The 19,881-nt window shown below is 40.4% G+C and overlaps 1 protein-coding gene across 5 annotated transcripts in view; it reads right to left on the bottom strand.

The window, feature by feature from the left end:
- Positions 1–19,881, bottom strand: part of MSRB3 (methionine sulfoxide reductase B3) — an 86,761-nt gene that overhangs the window by 22,765 nt on the left and 44,115 nt on the right. For all 5 annotated transcript variants that reach the window (XM_086748844.1, XM_086748859.1, XM_086748834.1 and 2 more), the window contains one exon: positions 17,996–18,024. In XM_086748844.1, coding sequence (XP_086604970.1) covers positions 17,996–18,024 — 29 coding nt within the window. The remainder of the gene's footprint in view (positions 1–17,995; positions 18,025–19,881) is intronic.

Raw genomic sequence — 19,881 nt, 5'->3', positions numbered from 1 at the left:
TGTTAAACAACCACTGCAGGCAATGCAAGGCAGAAGGTGAGAATAGAGGGCAAGGGGTGTAAGGATGACTTACTGCAACATCCCTGATTGATAGAAACTCTACTGTTAGAATAAGGTAAACCTCTGAACTCTGCATTGACACTATGTTTTTGCACTGCTATCATAGAAACATGATTATAAGCTGACCACGTGAACAACATATTTTACTGAAAGGCTGCTTGAGGTCAGTGCCTTTATAATTCAAATGAGTCTGTAATACCTCTGTTCCAAAGATCTCCTCTGTCTCAGCATTACAAAAGGCAAAGTATGCAAATTTAGAACCTAAAATAAATTACCTGGGTTAGTATATGGGCTAAATAATTTCTCAGCAGGTAGGAGACGATGCACTTTCCACGGAAGGGACTGAAACATACTATACTTTTCATTCTCTAAGCATGCTGTGAGCACTTAAAAAATCCGATTACTCCAGAAAAGCTACAGTATGTCAGTTCCCGACCCTATCTTGGATATAACAAAATCTAACCTTTGACACCAAGCTACCCCAGTACTGATCCAACTCTATTCAACAAACTCAGACCTTTTTTAAAATGCTGCCTAACTCCCAACAAGTACAATGTCTGTTTACTTAAGTTCTGAGAGGGCAATGCAGATTTAGCAGCATCACAACAATGGACGTTGCAAGGATGGAATGCCAGAGGTTGCTGGGTTTTCCCTCTCTACCCTTCCCATGTTCATCAGATTGTAACCAAAATAACACATATTCTGGCTGCGGAGCGCTCTTAGCCTTAGCAGAAAAGGTCTGCTTTTGGTTGCCTAAGATGGACTGTTCTAAGCTCAAACCTCCACTGAAATCAAAAGGGTATCTACCGTCCTGAATGGTTTGCAGTCAGCCCAAAAACATTCTTGTGCACTCCGTGACTTCTTCCCAGCTCCCCAGGAAGCTGAGGCATACCTATGGTTTTAAATGCTCGTGCTGTAATTGTATCACTCCAGGTGTTCTCAATAGGATTCCTTCCTATAAAACAACTACAGAGGTAAAATACTGTCTAAAACTCTGCAGGAAAAGAACGGAGCCAACAGCACAATCAGTTTCTGAAAAATTACTTGGTTCCCATGCCATAAGCAACAGTCCATAAAGCATCTCTCAGAAAACCCAAACAAGCCTTGCAGCTTCTGGCTTTAGAGCAAGAACTAGAGGACCTGAGGACCTCTGACCCACATTCCAAAATGGACCTTAAAAACGTCCTTCCCTCCCTTGCAGGCAGCTTAATGACCTGCAGATTTTCAGCACAGGCCGTATCTGACATCAGCTTCAGAGCCTCACCTTCGACCAGATTAAAACAGTTGTACATTTTGACATGAAACATGATGGTGTTTCATTTGCACAGGGCACCATCCCAGTGATTTTTGAGGGGGGAGGAGGAAGAATTCCTACTCTGTTGTAATCAGAGCAGCTTCAGTAGCAAGACTTTCAGTGTTCAATCTCTATACTTCAGTGTCCAGCACTGCTGTCACGGGGTGTAATATTTGTTTCACACTGTTTCTCCAAGTAACACATTTTTTAATCTACGCCCTAAGAAACATTAAGTCTAAAATACTTGCCAAACTATGAATGGTTTTCTAGAAAGACCTGAAACAAAGTGATCCCCCTTTGGAGAGCTGTGTGTGCAATGACTGATCATCTCTATTGTTGGCATTCCCGGGGGTCACCGAGGGGTTCAGCTGCATTGTACCAGGGCAGCACCGAAAAGAAAGCCCGTCACAGCCGGCTGATTCTGCAATCTAGGAAACAAACCTGTGGGTGCCAGTAATTAAGTGTCCAATTAAATGGGCCTGAGTTTTGAGTTGATGGCAGGTTTGGGAATTTGTTTTTAGTTTATTTCTAAATAGTAAAACTGCCTTAAACCACAGTCTCTAGGGGTCTAGAAAACTTTCTGAAAAAGTCTCAAATTTTGTAAAAAATTTTGACTGTAAAGATAGGAGAATTTGGGCAAAATTCAAATAGCTCAACTGTTTTCCAGTCTTCATTTTGAAAGCAAAGTTCAAGACTTTGTTTGAAATGCTTCCTTTCCAATATCAATTTATGCTAAAAAATCTAAGGACTATACACCCTGCCCCAGTTCAATACCTGAAAAAACCAAAATCTTTTATTCCTGCTTGCCCACTTAAAGCAAACTTTCCTAGACACAGAAATCCCCAACCTTGTTTCCATATGCAGGTTTGGTCCCCACATAAAAAATCCTCTTGTTCTCACAGTTCTAGCGGTGGTTACCCCAACCTCTGGGACTCACTTTAGCCTCCTCTGAACATTTTATGTCTTTCTCAGTAAGAATGTATAGCAAAGGCTATACATCCATCCAAATACGTAAACTGGGTGAGCAGGGCAAACAATTTTATTTGCAGCTTTGTACTAGCACATCTTTCTGCTGTCCCTGTGTTTAACAATCTACTTTCCAATGCCCATCTCACGAGGCTGTTTTTCGTATTTTTTTCTTCACTGATCTTTATTAGATCTATTTAAATATTTGCATGGGCTTCAGTAAGTGTCAGCTTATTTCCTGACAGCACAGCATTCTTCACTCTTACTTTGAATGTTTTTAAAATACCTGCTGTCACTGCTGTAACTCTCTAATTCCCCATCATCCATTAGTTTTAAAACAGACTTGCACAAATAAACCATAATACTGAACTAATGAGATATGGGTGGGAAGTTTCTGTAAATATAGCCTGAATTAAAGGTAGAATGTTTGCATAACTTAGATAATCTTATTCTTTACACCACACTGAAGATGACACTGAATGCCCTTCTGTTATTTGTCTTTATGAATTTGAAGAACACTCTGCCTTATTGTTTCAGCTTCTTTAACAGAGCACCTTTATGTTTTTAAATATGAAGTAACACACTGCTATCCAAATGCTAAAGCAGAACTGCAGGCTGTATACATTTGATTACTTAAGCATTTTAATGTTATGGTACACCTCCATCTGTGCAAGGTTTAAGCCTGGCATTGGCCAATACAGTTTATGAAAATTTCAAAAAATGTGCAAGAACTATTGGCAGAGGAACGAAAGAAATACACTGTTACTGCTTGTACAAATTATGAGAAACTCATTAAAGCTCAATCATTTGTGGATAAGTAAAAACATTCTCAGAGGCAAAGTGCCAGTGGAATTCTCATGAGTTTCAGCTTCTGAAGTTTCTCAATAACCCCCTTCGCTGTGGGAAGGAGGGCAGAGTGGGGCGGGATGGACAGAGTCTCTCTGCGGGTCCACCCCTTTCTTGATCTGATGAAGGAAGATCAGGTCACCTTAAGGCCAAGGGTGTTTAGGTGAAGGTCTCTGTCCTCACTCCCACCCACAATCAAGTTGCCCTGTCATTCTGGGTGCCATCCTAACAGGCACCCGGTCTGAGTGACAAACTTGGACTTGCACATAGTCTTCACAGGAGGCGGGGAGGTGGTCAAGTACTTACTCCCTTCTCCACAGAAACAGGAGCCCAGGAGGGGGCATGCCCCACTGGGGCACACACCCCATTGGTGTGTTAACCTCCTGGCCAGGAGTAGGTCCTTTGGGCACAGACCTTCCTCCTGTGAGTGAGCAAAGAGGAACATGAAAACTTATGTGTCATTAAAGAAATTACTTACACAGAGACGAGAGCAAGGGAGTTAAGATTGCAGTTCTGCTATGTACGTTTTTTTTAGGCATGGGACTTACTTTTTATATGGTCTATACTATGATGCCTGGAACCAAAGGAGTGAAGGCAGCTGCCGGCATAGGTTTCAACATCACGCTGTTCTTCACCAGTAAAATGCAGCCCTGTTTTTAAAAATACTGCCACATGGCACAGATCCAGGAACGCCTGAGATACGCCATCATTGTGGGGCAAGGGAAGAGTCTCAGACATGCAGGTAGTTGAGAAAATAGAACGATTTAAAAAGAGAGCTCCTATAATTCTCTTCTCCAGCAATGCCAGTTAATTGGGTAAGCGATGGCCAACGTAACTTCAGTTTGCCAGTCTAACATGAATACTAACTCGTGACCTAAAGTCCAGCTCTGACAGTACTCTTTCAACCAGCGATTTCTTACTATCCTTGAAAGCAGAGAATGGTAAAATTTTAGTGAAATTGTGAAATTATAGTGAGATGCTATATCTTTCCCTCTTGCCTTCTAAACTTATTTCCAGAGCCCAAATGCCCTCAACACAGTATTTTATGCAGCAGATTTTTTTTTTATTTGCAAGCACATTTTTTCCACCACTCTTCAACCTAAATATGTCTTAATCAGTTTCCAGATATTCTATCAGCGCTGACAATTGGCATTCCAAATCCCACTCCTCTGCAAATTCATATTCCGGGGACTCCATTTAAATCTCTTAAATATAGAGTGTGTGGCAGAGAAAAAAAAAATCACTGACTCAAGGGGAGATAATAGTATGGAAGTGAGTATATCAGCACTTTCAAAAACCATAAATCTTATGGGTAAACACTTTTTTAATGAGAATATAAACAGGGGAATTCTGTTTTCAAGACCACCTCCTTGAAAAGTAAGAGGCAGAAACAGAACACTTCTGTTTCTAAATTTTAATGCTTTAAAAATACACCTTTCAGTTTTTGCATCTGCATTTATTGTGTCAGGTGTCCTTAACTTGGTTAGAATGGTTAACACAGACCAAAAGACTTTGACATTCTAAAAGCTCATGAATAGTGCTATAAAATCAGCAAAATCTCTGCCTACTATGCTTTTTGAAAATTTCACATGCTTTTTGAAACATGCCAAAGACCAGCTTAATATTTGGGCCCTGACTGAAGCTAAATTTCATACATTTACAACATTTTTTATTCACTCTCATTACACCTAGGGCATCTCTCTTTCAGTTACGTATTTCTCTTCCTGCCCATGCGTGGATGAACAGTGGTAAATGATCTATTTACAAAACACATTTTGTCAGCTTTTTCACATCTGATGATTCTTAGTCATAATTCAAGAGAAAGATAAAAATTGCTGCAATTCGCTGGGGTAGCAGTAACTGGAGACACATAAGCAGATTTGGGTTTTTTGAAGAAAGGTAAGAAAAGAAAAGGAAAATTATAATGCATACAAGGAGAAACAGAACTAAAATAATTGCAAGTAAGCTCATGCTTCTCATAAATACACTGCACCCAAGATCTGTGTACAGGTGGTTTACTGACACCCAGCAGAAGAACTTCAGAATAATTGTGTGGCTCTCCTCTTAAATTTATGATTTTTTTCTACTATGCCTCCACAGTGGCAGCTGTGGAAAGTGACTTGGGGATCACACCCGCTCATCCTCAGCTCTCTGCACATCCATTCCAGATGGAGATAGTTTCTTCTAACTTTAACCATTGAAGTTGCATGCCTAACTCTAAAGTTGATGGGCACTCAAAAGGGTGATTCAGTGCACCCCCAGACAGGCTTCTCCAGCAGAAGGGATGAACCCCTCTGAGGACGTTTATCTCTTCCAACTGACTCTGGATGAAGCTCAGAGGGCTATGTTAAGGTAGACAGTTACAGTTAGGCAAGATGATCCTACTCCTCTGATACGGTAATAGCTTGTATAAAATATCCCTCCAAATGCAATGCTACCATTTCTCCACAGACACGCAGGGATTGTGCGAAAGCTAGACATAGAGATAACCTGAAAATGATATTATCAAATAATTAAAGCACCTCCATTGCTACAGCTAGTAAAGAAGAGCAAAGTGCTAAATTAGATGCTCCAAGGTTTATTCGGAACAACTAAAGACTGAGAATATGGATTTTGTCATCTTGATATCGTGTTTGGAGAAGGGCGTACAGATCTAAGATTGTTCAGACACCTGGACCATGGCTGATGAAAAGGCTGGGACCACTTACTCTGTAAATGACAATAGGCAGGTATGACAATGGTATACAAAAAAACAGAAAATGGTAATTCAGTCCCCAATGGAAAACAAGGTTGCTAAGACTCCTCATCAGATCACATAGGGATGCAATTCTTTCCTTGCAGAAATACTTTCAGCCCTTGTAACTTAATTCACTGTCATCTGGCTTAAGAGTGAATCGTGCTGTCCTTACTTGCATAAAAGTCAGTGCAAGTTGTGTCTGACTTAAACTGGCAGCATTAAACCTCACTGGTGTTTTGACTTAAGACTTAATCCTAAGCAGATGGGTGTTCACATGTACAGTGGCAGTTGCAGTGGAATGACACAAACTTGTCTACCATTACATCTTAAAGGCTGTGGTTGCCACTAAATTAAGTCAACAAAAGACAAATTAATGTTCTTTGCTTCATACTCAGATCAACACTGTAAAGATTTTGATGGTGATCACTGAACATTCCAGTTTGATTAAAAACAGCTTGCATTTTTCCCTTTACTTTTAGTACTACAAAACATGAAATCAGTTTTGAGAAGAAACTAAATATGAAATAGGAAGAGCTGACAGAGCTTTTGTATGGTTTCTTACTGGTCATAAATTTACACCACTACATCAATGAAAGAAAACTATGAATTATTTTAATCTCTATTGAATCTTCTGTCATTCATACTTATCACTTGGCTAGTTTGTACACTCTAATGACATGATTTTTTTTTTTCAAATAACAGACTTCCTCCAGTTTCAACTAATTATGATATCGTTCTCATCATCTTGTACAGAAAAGATGTTAAGGGTTTTTTTTTTTCTCTTTGACAAATCCAGAGGGAAGAAAGAAAAACAACTTGCATCTCTTTCTTATTCAAATTCATAACCCCAGAAGCCGTGCTAATCAAAACAGAAGATGTGCCATTTTGGACAACATGCATTCAGCCACAAAAGATACTATGCTTAATGAGACATTGCCTAAAACCAAAGTGGAAAAATGCACTTTATGGTAGTGAGAAAACAATGAGAAAGAGAGCGGACACGCTGACCATAACCATTCTGTCCTTTTAAGTTCATCAAGGCACACCAGCAAAACCCACCCCAGTAGTCCTCTTTGCCTGGTGTTTGGCTGAGGACTGCCCCACAGACCAGCTACTGAAGTCAAAGGAGCCATCTGACATACGATCTATGGGGCTGAGGTGGGGCACCCACTGAATGCCATGGTCGTGCCCTCTCCTGTATCCCAGAGGCTGATGAGGCTGGCACTATGGTGCTTGTCCCAATGGTTTTACACAGCTTTAGATTTCCTCTGGGCTCAATTCAGGTCACAGCAGTAAGCACCCTGAGATCGTCACAGCTGAAATGATGCTATTGCTGTCTTAAGTTGTCGCTGTCCTTACTGAAGCTGTGCACTCCTCCCAGAGTGGGAAGGGAGAGCTAGGGTGGGCTGAAGGAAACCATCCTAAGCAATTCTTCTCCCTCAGCTAAGATCAGGGCCTTGGGTTAGGTTAGGTTAAGTTCGTTTAGGTTTAGTTTGATTTGCTTTGGTTTGATTTGGTTTTACTGTGAAACTGGAAAGCCAATATGAAGCAACTGCTAGATTACTGAAAAAGTAAGGACACTCCTCAGTTGAGGAGCCACATTTTTGTCATCTTCCTCTGATTCAGTAGGGCGTCACATGAATGGAAGAACTTCCCTCCTCCACAAGAAGCCAAGTAGGAACTGGATTTTCACAGAGGCCATTAATCTTGCCATCCTGCACTCTGCTCTCTCCTCCTTTGACCTTGTCTGTTTTCAAAGAGGCAGAATAAAAAGCACAGTGAGGAACAAGGAGTGCCTTTTCATAGGACGATCGATGCAGTGGTCTACCCAAAGAAAGGTCAGGGAACTACTGAGTTAGCATTTGATTTCTCAGCACAGTCTTAGTCACTGCCTAAATCAAAAAAGGGCCCAAACCCAATCTCCTCATCTGCTTGGCCTCCAGTGAAATAAAATATGCAAATTTTTGTTAGTCACCAGAAAAGAGAGCAAGAGGAATTTTCAGATGAGTGGGAATTAATGAAAAGGGAATGGGAGTACTTAAGATCTTTTTGTGAACTTTCCTGAAGGGTGGAGTGGAGACTCAACATGGACTTCTAGAATAAGCAAGAAATTTACTGGTACAGAGTAAATTCAGGCATGTTGGGAGGGAGATACAGCTTAAAAATAGACTACTTTTTAAGGAGGGAAAAACAATTTGTCTTGAGAATACACTAGACTGTACCAAATACAGTATATATTAACAAACATCTTAGGATCTCTTCAAGTATTCACAGGGCACTGTCCTTCTGATTTCACCTCATTTTCCTTTCAAAATCGGTATTATTTCCACCACACCACAATAGAAAACACCGTTGAACCGATCCACGACATGTGTGGAGCATTTTCAACTCTCATGGCCTGCAGAAGAGATCAGACTGCTTGGAATCTTGCAAGATTCAAATTGATTTCATGAACTGGCATTGACCAGAACATTTAACATCATCCAGGCCCCACTATGTTAAGTATCACTCACATTTGCAAATAAAAGTGGTGTTTATTTCAGAAATTAATGGGTGGGTGAATTATTCTATGATAAACAGGTAAAAACCTGCTTCCTTAGACCCATATCACTGATAAGAATATTAGTCTTCAAGAGTATGTGGAAGTTTTATGTTCTGTAAGCATTTTCTGTTCTATATGCCTCAGCCCTCAGGTCATATTTACATGTCATTTAACTCCGCTATTATTATATGTTGGACTTTAACAAACAAATTCAGGCCTTTATCTATAACCACAGTCATGCAGAAGTCATGCAGTTCAATTAGGTGAGAGATTCTGGACCTGGGAAAACCATTTGCATGAATTGTATTTCTTCTGCACAGAATTGAGATCCCCTTGACACAAATTTTGTGGTACAGGTGACTGTGTAGGCAGAGTGAAAAACTCTAATTCAGTTGGATACATTTACCATGCTGCCTTTTATATTGCTTTCCAGAGACTCTTTCTAACAGAACTTAATTTGCTCAGTCAAAAGGAGACACTTTGTAAAGGCCACCCATGATGTGATTTATGGTGGACCTAAGAGGTGATCTCAACTGAGCAGGTGTTTCCACTGCACTAGGTCTTGGACATGCTCAATAACAAGAGACAGCTCTTTCCCTGAAAAACTTTGCAATGTAAACAAATTAAACAGACAATGGGCAGGAGGAAAAAGGCATAGGGAAAAAGTACTTTGCCCGAGGTCACAGAGCTGTCAGACATGCTGGAACAGGTACAGAATCAGCAGATGCCCATACAACATTAAAATATGAAGCAGCCATCCAAATTATGTCCAAACCTGCACATCCCAGCTACCTATATACACCCAGATGGACGACAGTAGCTTCTGCACCAGAAGACAGTAGAGACATAAAGTATCACATTACGTTGCATTAGAAATAGTGTGGCCAGCAGGAGCAGGGAGGTAATCATCCCCCTGTATTCGGCACTGGTGAGGCCGCACCTTGAGTATTGTGTTCAGTTTTGGGCCCCTCACTACAAGAAAGACATTGAAGCCCTGGAACGTGTCCAGAGAAGGGCAACAAAGCTGGTGAGGGGTCTGGAGCACAAGTCTTATGAGGAGCGGCTGAGAGAGTTGAGATTGTTCAGTCTGGAGAAGAGGAGGCTCAGGGGAGATCTCACTGCACTCTATAGCTTCCTGAAGGCAGGTTGTGATGAGCAGGGGTTTGGCCTCTTCTCCCAGGCAACAAGCAGGACCCGAGGAAATGGCCACAAGTTGTACCAGAGGAGGTTTAGATTGGACGTGAGGAAAAACTTTTTCTCCCAAAGAGTGGTAAGGCACTGGAATGGCCTGCCCAGGGAGGTGGTGGAGTCGCCGTCCCTGGCAGTGTTCAAGAGGCGGCTTGATGAGAAGCTACAAGATATGGTTTAGTACCTGTGGCAGCAATGGTAGTGGGAAGACAGTTGGACTAGATGATCTTATAGGTCCCATCCAACCATGTGATTCTATGATTCTGTTCTCATGTCCTACAGAATTCTTGTTTGCTGGCACCATGCAGTGAGCTAAACAGTATCCCGTGTTGCCATTCTTCAAAACCTCTGCAGAAGTATGTACATGATGCGCAACGCCGTAACACTCCACTTAGAAATTAATTATAGTTTGGCTTCCAAATTACAAAGCTGTCAGGCAACTTCTTCCCCCTCATTTCATGGTTTAAATGAACAGAGTACTAATAAAGCAGTGAAACAATACAACTGACATGAGCTGTACATGGTGTGGGGAAGTTGCATTTGAGCTGTATAACCATCTCAATGAACCACAGCTGTGACCAGAAACCTCCCTGCTTGTCCATTCTTGTGGCTTCTCTTGCACATACTCCATTTTTGGCTAATTAAATGGGACTATGGCAAAGTTAATTATCACAGTTAGTCTGTAATAGAGTTAATTTGACTGAATGAATTTTCATTTAAAAGGAACAGAAAAACTCTTTAATGGAGTTTGTAAGTGTAGATTCAAGAGTATCACCAAAAATCTTCTACTTTGTCCACTGAACAAGACTGCAATGCAAGTAGCTCTTGAAAAGTAATTAGGTAGCCTTGCTCAGTAAAAAACTGCACAATGATTAACAAGTCTAAGCAAGAATCACAACATTTTTGTATTTAAGAAATCCAGCCCTCCAGAACAGTAAAGATGTTATGCTGCTGAATGTTGCTAACTTGAAAGAGCGATTTGCTGACTAACAATAGACTAACTCCTCAATAGAACACACCTATCGATGCAGCTATATTTTTGACGAGGAAAAAATCCTCAGTCAATCTGCTTTATAGTTTATAATTTAACTGAGTACCACAGTTTCGAATTCCATGTAATAAAATTATGACTTATATATTACCCATGTCTTCTCAGACTACTTTTGCCAAATTGTTTCTTAAAAGACAGCATTTTTAGCTATTTACAATTAAATACAAAATAGAAAAGATTGTCTTTAGCACTTAGAAAGAAGGGTAAAAAATTTCTCCTAAATAAATCTGATGAATTTGCTTACATTAATGATAACAAAATGGAAAATCTAAATCTAAATATTTTCATTACAGAACCAATTTAAACACATTGCAAGATCTTTCTCAGCAAGATACTCCGAGCAAGGCAAGAAAGAAGCAGCAACGATTATTAAAGTATATATAAGACAAAAATAGAAAACTGTATTTGTCTTTGTTGATACTATGCTCCTGGCTCCAGAAGCAAGGCCCTTTAACGCACAGTTCTTAACCACATGCTGATAGGCAGTGCTTCGTGCAGGAGTGGCAGAGTGAGCATGTGTGCTACCTCACAAGGTCAGAGCATTTTTAAGTGGCTACCCTATTAATGAGAATAAAAATAGGATTTTTTGGAGGGAGGAATGTATTATCCAAAAAACCCCGCAAAACAGAAATTAAACAAACTATTCACACAGAAAGATTTAAGGCTGTTATGAGTCCGATCAAGGCTGCTGGCCTCCACTGGTAGATTCATGGATCTGGTTTATGGAAGTGAACAGGCTTCCTATTAAAATACTTGGACAGCTGAGAAGAATCATGCCAATGATAGCAAGGAACGGCCAAGATCAGAAAAGCTTATGACCGCCTTCTTAAAAAACCATAGATGAGCAAGCTTGCCTACATGCTTACAATGCATTTAATCAGCCCTCCACACATTAAAATGTTCTGTATGTCAAAATACTTTGACCAACTTTTGCCATCCTTTACAAGAGATTTAAGAGCAGGGCAATGATCAGTTACCGCAGCTCAGCGCTGTTACAAGCACGTAGTTCACCAGGATGTACCAGTGGGATGGCCCAGCCATCTATAATCCACATCACGTTGCAGTTCAGCCCCGAAAACATTCAACAGATGGTTCATCTTGTGTCTGGATCTAAAGGCTCATCTCACTACTGAACAAATATAACAGACCGTGCTCTCCAGCCATTGCATCCCTAACAATCTGCTTGCAGAGATGTTAATGCCAAGAACAAAATAGCACTGACAAGTAATGACAAGCAAGAGCACCTGACCTGCTGTTCTGCTTATGTAGTTGCCATCTCCCACCAGTAGTTGCCATCTCTGAGCCAGCTCATGCATCCTTTCAAGAATCCGTGCACTAGTGGTGGCCAGGAAGAAGGAAATAATTCCTCATAGTTGAAAGAGACTGGAAAGTTAATTTGCCTCACCCATAAAGCTGTGGAGCATCCCTTTTCTTCAGTATCTCAGTTGATTTTGCCACTTTTCCCTGTTACAGACCCTGCAGGTATTTTTTAATGTTTTTAGATCAAATACTCTGGTTGTAGGGTGACTGATGAACTTGTCAATACGATTTTGTTACGAACACTAAATGCCTCTTCTCCCCGTTCCTGAAACCACTCAGACGTGCTAAGACAAAATTAAGAACCACTCTGTCACAACCTGGATGAAGAAGCTGACATCAATAAAATTTCAGAATTGATTTGTTAATCTGTATTTAGATCTACGATCCAATCGATCGATGGATGATATTACTAAGTACTCTGCTGTTTCAGGAACCTAAGGTTTCAAGCAAGTTAAGTTTCTTTTTGGGTTTCCCCAGTAGCAAGGGTCAGTAAGAGATGCTCAGTTTCAAGATGCCTTTTGGTTTTCATTTCTTTCTTAATTGGGGGAAGAGTTCCTTTTGCTCTTAATAGTTGTACCGATTACTTTCATACAATGGGACTGATGACAGGCTAGGGGAAATCCGGGCTGATAGCGAGAGTTTGGGAAGTCTATTGCTGAACATGTGGAAGTGTAGCCAAGAAGAATTTATGAGAGGAAAACATCTGACCACCCCCAACCTTCTAATTTTCTTTTCACTGTTCTTTAGCACCTGTGCTGAATCATGTAGCCTGGCAAGTCACTACATCAGAGGGGCCACATTAAGGGAACAACACCAGTAAACACAAGGGGTGAGAAAGGAAAGGACGGGAACTTTGATGAGGACAGAGGGGTGGCAGCATTGTGCAGCGCTGAAGACAAGGAGATACTCTCATTCTGGTGGAAAAAGCGCTGTGCAGAGAGGAGAAATGACCTGCCGAGTCACTGGCTGACACTGTGAGTCCAGACAAGGCAGGCGAAGGAAATTCCAGGAACTGTCGGGGCCTCCTTGACTTGCTTTGTATTTGACTGCTGGGGCGGCAGGGATCCAACAAAAGCTCGTGTGTAGCTGTCCCGCAGGACAGCCTCTAGCTGCATGGGCAGCTATTACAGCTTAATTCCTGATACTAATTGGAATGTTTCCAAAGTATTGACACAAACAGCGATATAAAATCACATAGGTAATCCCTGCATTTCATTTGATCTGTACAGAAGCAGGGAGACAGAAGAACGGGTTTTGGAGATGCATCTCTCTTTTTGAGAGAAGTGGGCAGCTGACACAGCGAATGATGAAGAACACAGCTGAAGGCAGCGTGCACCCTTGTGCACTTCGCTGTCTTCTGCCGGTGCACAGATGCATTTCTACAGCACAGTGCTTCTACAATGTCTTTACTGCACCCTGCACTCTCTGACTTCCTCCATTCCACTGTCTGAGCGACATATATATAAAAGAAACTCTACTGGAGGCCAAGTGTATTGTCTGGGGATTTATCCTTTTTAACACAGAACAAACCTCTAATTTCTTCCCCTTCACAATTTCACTGCCAACACTATCAGTTGAATATCACATGGTTCACCTCCACAGTGACATGCAGGATACACCAGGTGTTACAGGAGATGCCCCAAAAAAAACTCCAGTCCTCCTGCAAGGCAGTAGGAAACTCACCATTACCATTCCCTGGTGTCATGCTGAGACAGTTGTTTGCATTTTCTAAGCTTATTTTTCTGTTACTAAACTGGGATTAACAGTGTTCAGCGACAGCTTGAGAGATCTACAAATTCTTTCTGTTATGGAACAGCATCATGAAGACCTACTTTTCTCTAAATTAAAAATAAATCTTTCATTAACTGAATATTCCAATATAATTCTTACATTCTTAAATTCTAAAATTTGCTAACGAAGCACATAGCACAACAAGCATTTTAGACACTACCAAAATACCGATAACTATAATGAAATTGTTTCAGCTGTGTTTTTTGTGGTTTACTTTGTTCCCTAACAGATTCTGAGAAAAAAAAAATTCCGACAACCTTTTTGCTTTCAAGTACTTCTTTAGGAAAAATCTATTTTCAGTACCAGCGAAATTCATCATATTATGACAGGAAAGCAAAATTGTTTCATTTCATAAGATCTTCTAACAGCATGAAGCTAACCCCATGGTCTCTGAGACAGAAATTCTGCCAGCTGTAGACTTATAAAGAATCAGCAGAGAAAAAGAAGTTTCTCAGATGGAACTGTTAGTCATGATATGAAGAATGTGTGTCCCCTACAGATGTTATAGCTATTTATATGATAAATCCCAATCATCACTATAGGAATTTTACAGTCTTCTTTTAAGTTAATGCTTAAGTTCAAATTAATCTTCTTTTGACAATGTTTGCCTAATATTTCAGTGTTGAACAACATTTCCAGGGTTACATTTACAGTGAGCCTACTGGGCACTTTTAAAGCTGTATTCCAGACTCTGTACTTGCTTCAGAAAGACTTCTTTTAATTCTTCAATGCTTCACAAATACTTCTAGGAAAGACAAGTATAATAAGCATTGATAAATGCTTAAGAAGGGCACATCTAGACTTGCAAGTTAACTGGAATTAACATTAGGGTTAATTTAGAGCACGCGACAGGTTGTAGAACAGCTCCCTGGAAGAAACTACTCGTTCTGGAATACAATTATCTCATTCTCACGTTCAACACTTGAGCTGCTTTGAGTAACGTGAGACAAATGAGAACAAAGGATGTTTGTTCCAGTTTGCAGGATCATTGGTTTACTCAGGAATCACAGTCTGGGGAATTCAAAACGAAATGAGGGATATGAAAATACCTTAAGGTGTCTCCAAGGAACTCAAGGTTGCATAAATATAGAGTCATTGGTTTCAAATGGCAGCAGCCCTTTTGAAACCAATGCTACATTTACACACTTCAAAGGCCCGCGTTATGCAGAACATGGTGCTACAGAGGGGCCTGCACCCCCCCACACCAGAGAAATACTTTTTTACAAGCATGCCTCTCTGCCATCACCAACGCATCCTTCCACTCCCTGCGTACACCCTCCTCTTCACCCAAAGGCAGCAGGAGGTCTGGGCTTACTGTCTGGTCTTGGATGGCAAAGCTGATGCTGCAGAAACAAAACCAGAGATGTTTTATTTGGGCGATACATGGTGACTTGATCTCAGTATCTCCACTTCTCCTCTGCTCTCACTTTATTGGGAACAAAAGATAAACTCTAAGTGCTTTCACTATCAAGAAGAGCTTCTGGGTGGAAGAACTGAGCACCATCCCTGTAAAGGGAAGGCTGCTGTACATTTCACAAAGATTTTTTTCAGCCTTGGCGTTTCTGGTCATGAAATACATTTTGAAGTTATGGACTTTCTGTGATTTCTTTTTTTCTTAAAAAACCATTTTTATTGTGTGCTTAATCTGTTTTTTTCTACTATCTTTTAACATCTGTCTTGGATGAGAGTGCTGAAAGAGGCAGCACTGTTAAGACCAAGGCGTTACACCTCTATAATTCTCAGTTCCACATATAAGACTGGGGGCAAAGCATAGAATGGGACCAGGAACCCAGCCTGGCCTGGCCTGGCCAGCCACACAGACTGGCAATCGACAATGAATCAGTAGGTCAGCAGCCTTCACCGCCTTGGAGGGTGACCAGGGTCCCATCACAGGAAAGCCTGAAACTATTCCAACTAAAGACTTCCCCAGCGATTTAGGGGAAGAGATTGCAAGCAGAAGATGAAAGTGAGACTGCAGAAAAAGGAGGAATAAATCTAATAAATTCCTCAGACTCAGACCTTCCCATAGTGTATCCCTGATGGTACACAAAACACTTTGAAGTGGGAAGCAGCACAGCACAAGGCTAAAAATTCCTGTTGACATTCATGATACCTGCTGATGTTGACACTCAGCAAAATACATTACTCACCAGCTGCAGAGAATTCTGGTGTGCATCCAGAGAATATTTAGGTGCAGCAGAAAAGTAGAGGCAGAGAAGATCTTGGGTCTTTTTCTGCTCATTTATGTTTATGGGGTTTTGTGTGTGTGTTCTCCTATGAACAGTCTTTAGTTCCAAATCCTTTTACAACCTCTGTGTGCTCTGTGGTCTTGAGGAGACAAAACTGCATCAAGTGTTCACAAGGCCAGAGGTTTGACCTTGTAAGAATAATGCCTAAGGAGTGCTTTCAGAAGAGCAGGGCAGGGAGAGCAATGTTTGTCCTCTGGTCTTTGGGCAATCAGGGTTTCCAACACCCCTGCGTGAGAAACAAGAGACAGCCTGTGTCCAGAACATGGACACAAGCTCAAGGAAAGCAAGCCTATGGAGTCCACACAGATGAAGAGGAGAAATTCAAGACCTCATGCTCAACCTAGAGTGTCCAGTTACCGAGGCCTGGTGAAATCTACTGAGCAGGCATTGGCCATAGGTGCGATGGTGCCAAACTTTTTATCAATACTCTGTCCTCCCTAGGAAAGACCATACCCCTGCCTTCATTGCAAGGAGAGTGGCACACAGAATAGTGCACGTAACAGGAGAGCTGCTTCAAAAGAAAAAGTCAGAAAACTGTTTGTAGCTTGCTCCACCTAGCAAATTAAAGTTCTGCAGAGAGCATTTTCCCTTCAACAGAAAAGTGAGACTTTTGACATTCTGCTCCACACCATAGTTTAGGGGATGTTATTAAAAGAAAGGGGCTGACGGCAGACAATGCGGGAAGCTGCCCCACCATGTAAAACTGTTTTGTCAAGATCCAAGAAGCAACAGAGTTCATTCAAGCAATATTTAAAGTAAGTAACCTCAAACTTACAGTCTAAAATCCTAATAGAAGCAAGATGACTCAAGTATACAAGATGTAGGAATTGGCTATATAAATGCTTCCTGCTGTAGGTTTCACTCCTATACAGTTCCAAAGATAAAATCTAATGTGGAAGGAAAAAGCAACGTAATACATCACATTTCAAACCCAAGTCATGCTGTAACTGGGATAAAAGGAAACACGCTATTTCATAAATACTCTGATTAATATATATTGTAAAAGTCGTATCATTATAATCAATTGCAATCACTGCATTAAGCAAACTATATAGAAGGTAACATTGGCCTAAATACAAAATTGCAGTAACAGTGGTAAGTTTTCTGTTCAAAGTAGTTGTTTTAATCTTAACAAAAAAAAAAAATGTATCTTGAATGGCCTTTTCAGGCAATGGACATTTCAGCTACTTCCAGGGCAATAGCCCATTCTTAATTTACTATTGTTTAACTTTAAGGAACACCCAGGAATAGTTAACTGAATAAATAACAGTCTGGTATTAGGATCTCTGTTTTTTCCCCAACTGTTCCCGTTTGCTGTCCTGTGTTTTTTGTCTTGTTAGATACACATTAACCTGCTAGACTGACCTTCACTTCCCTCCCGGTCCCTACAACACATTAAAATTCTTTAAAAAGACAACTTGAGAGAGAGTGCCTTTTGGTAAACCTCCTAAAGCGAGCCCTACAGACTGGTCTGGCATGCGTTGTGTACATGCATCTGTCACGAAAATTTGATGACAAATCATCTGTTTCCTGACAGATAGGCTGCACTGACTTCAAATTCCCATGAAATGTCTTTGTCCACCAGGAAGAAAAACATTCTTCTTTAAAGCAGAGACCGTTCTCAAACTTCACTTCAGTCCTCCATTTGCTTTAGTCTGTATTATCATTTATTTGTACTATCATTTTTCTGGATCAATTAAAGCCTGTCGCAAGATACATCTTCCCGATCATCTTTTGGGAAAATGTAAAGAGACAGGAACTAATGAAAGGAATGAAAGCGAATGTTTCACAGTAATAATGCTGTTTTCAGAGGGTGAGAAATGAAGATCCTTTTTAAGACTGACCTACCCCAGTTTGTTTAAAACTAAACTGAACTTGAACTGATAAACTACTCTTTTGAGATTAACCTGAATAGTGTACATTCAGCAAAACACTGTAAATCTAAACATACCTGAATTGGAGTCAAACTTTGTTTCTGACCTGCAAAAGAAAATAAAAAGATTGTAAGTTACACGAACTGCTTTATGCCATAAAAGCTATTTGTCAGATTGATCCCCCAGCAAATATTGTTTTTAACAAGACTGTCTACCTCTGTATGTTACTACTTAATGCGTTCAAGGGCAGTTGAACCCAAATAATAACTATTATCTTTACCATTTTGCATTTTTTACAATGTAGAGTTACAAAGAAGATGCCTTAAAAGACAAATCACAAAATGACTGCAGAAAATAGAATACAAATTTAAAACAGGATTAAATTATATGCTGTGAACCCTGGAACACAGTTGTTCCTATGAAATAAATATTGTTTTCATTCATTTTCATTTTTGAAAAGTCATTAAGGGGATTTAATTTATTCGTGAATGTTTCCAATCTATTTTTGAAGCAGATACCGTTTCATTAATGTCATATGTATTGTATCCAATGATCTGTACTTAATTGTACAACATCCTAGGAGGGTTTTGTTTGTGTGTGTCTTCAATTTACTCACTCTGCACATAGGAATAAGTGGTTTGATTTTCTTAAAAGTGGAAAGCGGGGGGTGGGAGAGAGGGAGAGAGGAAGGGAGCCAGACCTAAATTTTAACTTGTTTTAAAGTCTTTGCGAAAAGACAACGATGTGTGCATTATGCACCATTAGCTTTGGTAGTGCACTGAAGATTTTTCTCTCTCTCTAACAAGTAGTGTTTTCTTCTGAGGGCTTAGCACTTAGCAAATGAACCCTATAACCTGTATATTTAATAAAAGGAAGAAAAAATTAGCCCTTGTGGGAACATCATGTTTCAGATATAGGTTAATAATACTTGTAAATGTAGAAGCCTTTGAAGATCTCAATTCAACTGTGGGAAAACTTAAGTTGGGTAATTACTCTCAAGATGCTGCTGATGTGCTGTCAAGCAGAATTAACCCTATGACTAGGCCTATCTACACAATCTGCTAGAAGACAGCATTGTCTATATCGAGCTCTCAAACCAATTAACGGGCATGTTCCAATCAGATTTATATTGCCCGCTAACAATCAGTTGTACACATGGTCATGGCTGTCACAGCAGGAGACAATGCCTGACCAGCAGGAGACCTGTTAAAGGATGTTATGTTGGCAGCAAAATGCATTTCCCCAGGAATTCTAAGGAGGAAGTACAATGTCGGATCCTTTCACATTGCATCAGGGAAGGGATGTATTTTGGGAAGTTACAGTCCTTCTTTTTGCAAAAATAAATGACCAAAGCTCAAGAACTAATTGCAGATTTATTTTCTTATTTTATTTGATAAGTACATGTAGATGCATTTTACACATACTCTGTATATTTTATATAATTGGCATTGTAATCCCATACCAAAGATCTATGCCACTGTAAACAGATATCCAATGAATCATGATTTGAAAAAGGAACAAGTTCACACTATTAGTTACAGTTAAAGCGATCAGAAAGGAAACTCCGTTCTCCCTTCCTGCTCATTTTCTACCTTCCCTCAGTGCTCACAATCTTTTATGTCTTAAACATAACTCTCAGGTGGTGAAAAGATGGAAGGGGAAAAAACCTAACTTATCATCTTCCTAACTGGTACTTCTAAAGCACCACCAAAAGCACTGAACAAAGAAAGTATGTTGCTGATGTGCCTTCATGAATACTACCACCAAAAACTGCCCGGGGCCCCAGCCCATGCTGGTGTATTTCAGTTGGTATTTACACCCAGTGGGATAAAGTCCCCACCTTGCCAAAAGTGCATGCTGGTAACTGAGGGTAATTCCACTGAGTCTCAGGTAAAGCGACTTACTCAGTATTTTATGTACAATATTCTCAAGCTGCAGTGTATCTGTCTGGACTGTTCCCTCT

This window comes from Chlamydotis macqueenii, chromosome 1 (assembly GCF_036417535.1).
Source record: "Chlamydotis macqueenii isolate bChlMac1 chromosome 1, bChlMac1.mat, whole genome shotgun sequence".
NCBI lineage: Eukaryota > Metazoa > Chordata > Aves > Otidiformes > Otididae > Chlamydotis > Chlamydotis macqueenii.
This window is presented reverse-complemented; position numbering and strand designations above follow the sequence as displayed.